Genomic DNA, 5,658 nt, shown 5'->3' with positions numbered 1-5,658 from the left:
TTATCCTTGTTGTGATGTTTTTTTTAATTTATTTCAAGATTAAATGCAATGACAACAATTCAAAGTGTTTGTCTTCTTTGTGATGGCGGCAAAAACATGTTAACATTAAAAAAACACACAGACATGTTTTGCACAATTTGCTAAAAGCAGTTTTGCTGGACAATAAGTTTGACACATCTCTTCAAATGTCATACCGTACGTCAGAGTCCTGCACGGGTCTGATTTTCAAGACCCGCTCCCGCCCCGCACCCGCGATGTGCAATACCGAACCCGCCCCGCTACCCGCACATATTGCCAATCAGTTCCGCAAACCGACCCGACCCGTTGGCACAAGATCTGCAACCCGACCCGAACCCGCATAGCCTATATATGAGCAGTGAAAACGTGCAATTATTAACACACGCAGTTGCATATTTGTCTCAAAAAGCGTGGGATGTTGGTTATTTTCTCCATCTAGGATGACACCAAAAGCCTCCCAGACGTTGGATTTCGCTCTTGAGGAAGTGTTATTGAAAATGCTGTATTCTCCGCTAGAGAGCTTCACCTCAGCCATTTCGAATGTGGCGCGCTCAGCAGCAGATTGATGCGCTGCAGAGGTTATGATTATGCGCGGTCCCGCGGTGGAGAGGTCTGAGGATTTAAACATTAAACTAAATTATCATTATTTTAATATATTTATTATGCAACACCCGCGACCCGACCCGCATCATCTTTGTTTTACCCAGAACCGAACCCGGAAAAAAGCGTTTGAAAAAATACCACCCGCGAATCACCTTTTTTGCGGGGTACCCTTTGTTTTAGCAGCAGTTACCCAGTATTGAGTAAAAGGTAATAGATGATGGCTTGAACGTAATAACGATAAATGATACAACTTCATTCAGAAGATGTCATGTCGGCCTGCAGTGTTCATAAAGTATCTGTCTTCAAATATATATTGAATCCGCCCCCCAAAACATTTAAATAAATTAATCAGTAACCGTTTGCAAAGGTGCAATCCTAGTGTTATCATTTACAAGTGATGTTGATTTAAAATGTGGATCGATAGGGTGCACACGTTTGCAGATTGTTTCCACAGTAAATGTTATCATGCTGTTATGTTGATGTTAATGTGGTTTGCCAATGCTGGCTAGACCAGAGTTTGTTAAAGTCTCTGTTCCCCTCTTTTGGATATATTATTTGTCTAAACATATTAGCTAGGCAAACTGTGAAAATCAACCAATTACTGATATTCTAGGCTACCATTAGACCACAACAGAAGTGAGTGTTCATCAAATAAAGCTTTGTTGCGGATATCCCCTGTCACCTGTATCTTGAGTTCAAGATAACAATTTTTCTTTTGAAATTATAAATATGACACTTGCTGATTACTACTATTCTTAGTTGATCCACAAAGATTTAAACATTCAGCGGCACTCAAGAAAAATGAAGACCCTTTTAACTATGGATACTTTGTTGGATCAAAAAACATCTTCCCTGTCAACGAAGCTTCTTTACTGATAGAAAAATCAACTATCTTCAAGATAATGTAGCGTTTCCTAGCGAGTCCCGTCTTGTCAGACATGCAGACTTCGAGTGAGGAAGGTTTCTCATGTTGAGATAAAGGCCTCAAAACGACTTAACTTTTTCAGGCTGAAATATCGAGTTACAAGTCAATTCATTTTCTTGATTAGTGGATCTGTGTGGCAGATTAACTGTGTCTGCCTGTCTAAGTGCAGCGTTGACATCTGGACATGATAATTGGGGCCCGGTCACGCCGACTGGAAACACTGTGGCTCCAGACAACACTTCAAACCAGCTGAGCTGAAACAGTGAGGAAATCACGCAAGCACAGAAAGAAAAACATGTTCGAGTGTGTTTTTTTGTTCCTGGAGGCAAATGTCTGGATCTGTTTGTCCATGTTATTTTGTAATACATCATAGTTGATGTATTACAAATATAACTAGGAATTAAATATGTGACAAGCCTTAAGTACCCCCTTAGGTATTATACAAATAATTCTGGTTGGATTTTTTGGCACAATTGCTGAAATTGTAATAGCAATAAAACATCAATAGTTAAAATATTTTATTCTTTAAGCCAAAGTGCTATATCATTCTTTTATTTCCAAAAAGGCAAACTAATATGCATTTTCATTTGGCAACAAAATACATGCAAATGTACTAAAGCTGATTCAAGTCACTTATTGCTAAACCAATGACCATGAAGCAAAAATAATTTATACTGATATTTCAGAGTCTGTCATGTCTCAGAATTAATGTAAATATTAAACTTGCACATTCAATTCATGACATAAAAATAAGCTTTCAACCACACTTGACATTAGATACACTTTACACTCACATGCTGCGTAGAGGCCTTGACATTTAAATCCACATTTATAGCATCTAGTAATTTAAAGTAAATCATCATCAATGGAAAATGGGGTGTTGGGTTAATGTAATAAATCACAGTTCTGTAAGGTGAGGTTAATCAGTCTTTTCAATGTTGCCCTTAACAAAGGTCATTAACAAAGAGAGGAACCATCACGATTGTGCGCATAGTGTCTGGCTCACTGGGTGCCGTCTCAAGTCTCTGAGGGTTTTAGTGGCTCAGATAGCAGACACAAACCTGTCCATATTCCCTGGATATGTTGGGTGTTTCAGGTAACCCCCAGTGTTAGCAATAGGCCCTGCAGCACTGTTATACTGCGAGAAAGAGCCCAGCTGAACGGGGGACACCCTGCCGTAATGGTCCACGGCCTCCACAGACCCGTGAGCTGAGGAGCGTCCAGGTGCTGCGTACCCCTGGCTGTGGCCCTGTGCATACGCTGCCTGGTGTGTGTGTTGGTGTGGGTGGCCGTTTGGCCCGGAGTAGGTGAACCCCGGGTGGGTAGAGGAGCGTGATGATACAGCCCCTCCGCACGCTTGACTCTGAAAAGCCGCTGCTCCCAGGCCGCAGTGACTAGACCCATTTGGCAGACCCTCTGGACTGAAGCTGCGGCTGGACTGCTGCATCACCTCTGACCCCTGACCTGCGAGCATGCTGGCTGGACTCTGGTGTCCTATGAGGTGGTTGATGCTGAACGTGCGGGGTTGGCCAGGTCCAAACCCAGGAGGAGATGCAGAGGGGTAATAGGCAGAGTGCAGCTGCTGCCCGTACGTCGGACTGACTGTCATGTTGTTGTAGACAGAGTTGGAATATGAGGCTGATCTGGCAATCTGCACAGGAGAGAAAACTGGTGTCTCATGCACATATGAGGTGTAAGTGTTCATGTCACAGCGCTTAAACCTCTTCCTGCGCCTCAGGAAGCTGCCGCTCTCGAACATGTCCTCAGCGTTGGGGTCCAAGGCCCAGTAGTTGCCCTTCCCTGGCCGCCCGGGCTCTCGGGGGATCTTGATAAAGCAATCATTGAGAGTCAAGTTATGGCGGATGGAGTTCTGCCATTTCTTTGAATTGTCTCTGTAGAAGGGGAAGCGCTCTGTGATGAATTTGTAGATGCCCCCCAAAGTCAGCTTGCGGTCAGGGGAGTTGGCTATGGCCATGGAAATGAGTGCGATGTAGCTGTAAGGAGGCTTCCCTCGCTGCAGAGGTCTCTTCCTCCTCCGACCTCTGGGCCGATCCTCTGTCTGCTGCTGAGTGTTGGACGCAGACGATTGTGTGTCTGCTGGAGAGCCTTTCTCCACTTTGACCACCGGCATTGTCATGAACAGTTCAGATATGTCCCTTAAAAGTCAGATTTTAAAGTGAACTTACTGCAAAGGCTGCACAGTATTAGTACTTCCACAGTTCAGATGAAGTTCCCTCTGTCTGATTTAATCCTGGGCTTCAAAAACAGTCCTGCACACAATCCTGCTAGAAAGATCACATTTGTTTACAACAACTCACGGTCTTTCGGTCCAAATCCAGCAGCTCTTTAAGTGCAAATCATACACTTTTTCCCAAGAGCTCGTGTTTGAATAATTGCTGTTCTCATTCCCACAGTTTGTAGTCAGGTGCAATTAAAGAGTTGTGCTGCAAGAGTGCCATGCATGTTGCTTAAGGTGTGTGTGAGAATGAGTCACTCAGCGTTACCTGAAGAGACATTAGCTCCACCTGAGGGGCCACACCCCCTGAAGCATCACATGCTCTTGACATACCTCAGCTCTATAAGGGTCTATTGTTCACGTTTGACAAGTCTGCATACTTTCTAGTAAACATTTCTATTTCTAGAGTGTTGACCTTTCCTTAATACAGCTGCAATAAATCTTGAAAGTTCTGAAATAGCAAAAGGATATTTACTTAATCAGAATATAGTTTTTAAAAGTTGTAATGGTTGTTCATGAAAAAAATACCCACAGGATTTTCAGTGTTTACCTTCTATTATTATATGTATCTAATCTAACTATCGGACTTAAGCTATGCAGAGCTATTTTTTATTATCACAGACCAGAACAGTAAAATCCAACAATGTTTCCTCTTGATATTCAAATACCATTTAAACCTGACCTCAGTTTACTTTAAAAAGTCAAAATGATCCATGTTGTTTTGATGTTTAACACTAAAATACCTATTTAGTGGTAATTTAACCTTCATGTTGTTTTTCTATCCTGCTTCCTTGTTTGTTTTGTGCCAGTGGTTGGACGAGCCAGCTGTGTTAAGAGATGTAAATGTTTTCCAGACAAAGGCCGTCCTCTGATTTCAGCATGCAAAAATATAGGCTATCATCATAAATCCTGGACGCAACCTGGGAGACGGGAATAACCAACTCTCCACATGTGAATTGGTCAATGAGATTGGTTTGGTTATGAATGTCTCTAAGGAATGAGTGATAACATGTGCTGGACATGTTTTAAAGTCAGTGTCATAAAAGTTTGTTCTTTATTTGAGTCTATTTTTGCGGTATATTCATTCAATTAAAATGATCAACCACATTCTTAGATAGTTTAATCTGTGAAAGCTCTGTTTGAAAACCGACTTTAAACACTATTACATTTCACAGGCACCAGTGATGGAGACAATGCTGAAGGTTTGAGCAGCTCTGGTGGTATGAAGTCCAGGGGCTCCACAGTGTAGGGTTCACCAGCTTAATCTTTTAAACAAACACGGCAGCACACTCCCACCGCTCATCACCAGGCCGGGTTAGCAGAGCGGGCATGTGTCAGAGCGGGAGCGAGGGTTTGTTCAGACAAACAGCGCGATGAAAGGTCTCGTCCCGTGGCTCACCTATCTCAGCGCTACCTGCCGCACCGTGCTATACAATGTGGTGTATGCTGGGTTAACACCATATTAACATGGGAGTCCACATACCTGTTAGTAAACTTTGTTGTTGAAGTTGTCATTAACAAAACACAGTGTCATTCCAATATTGTGCATTTTACTAAAAAAATCAAGAAAGATGTTCACAGTTGATACAAAAAGTAGATAATTATTAACAGCTAAAGTTACAGGACAATTGTCATTTACACTCTATAGGAGATACATTTCAAATATCTTAAAGGTTTCTCCAATCTGTCAGTTAATTTGAATCGGAGGGATGAAACCCCTCTTCACACATGCAGAGCACACACAGTGAAATGTGTCCTCTGCTTTTAACCCATCCTAGTATCAGGAGTCTAGTACTAGGAGCAGTGGGAGTGAAGGGGGTTGTCCGGTGCCTTGCTCAAGGGCACCACGGCAGGGCAGGAGGTGAACTGGGACCTC

General features: G+C 42.6%; 1 protein-coding gene across 1 annotated transcript; it reads right to left on the bottom strand.

Moving 5' to 3' along the window:
• Window positions 1–2,082: 2,082 nt before the first annotated feature.
• On the bottom strand, window positions 2,083–4,014 carry foxe1 (forkhead box E1). Its single transcript, XM_034230242.1, has one exon. The coding sequence runs from the start codon at window positions 3,681–3,683 to the stop codon at window positions 2,589–2,591; it is 1,095 nt and encodes a 364-aa protein (XP_034086133.1). The 5' UTR covers window positions 3,684–4,014; the 3' UTR covers window positions 2,083–2,588.
• Between the last annotated feature and the right edge of the window lie 1,644 nt (window positions 4,015–5,658).

The sequence above is a fragment of the Gymnodraco acuticeps genome, unplaced genomic scaffold (assembly GCF_902827175.1).
Source record: "Gymnodraco acuticeps unplaced genomic scaffold, fGymAcu1.1, whole genome shotgun sequence".
Classification (NCBI taxonomy): Eukaryota; Metazoa; Chordata; class Actinopteri; order Perciformes; family Bathydraconidae; genus Gymnodraco; species Gymnodraco acuticeps.
Note: the sequence above shows the minus strand (reverse complement) of the source record. Positions and strands in the feature narration are given on the sequence as shown.

Excerpts from the sequence above, each read along its gene's own strand:
- foxe1 (XM_034230242.1), bottom strand. The coding sequence starts at position 3,683 with ATGACAATGCCGGTGGTCAAAGTGGAGAAAGGCTCTCCAGCAGACACA.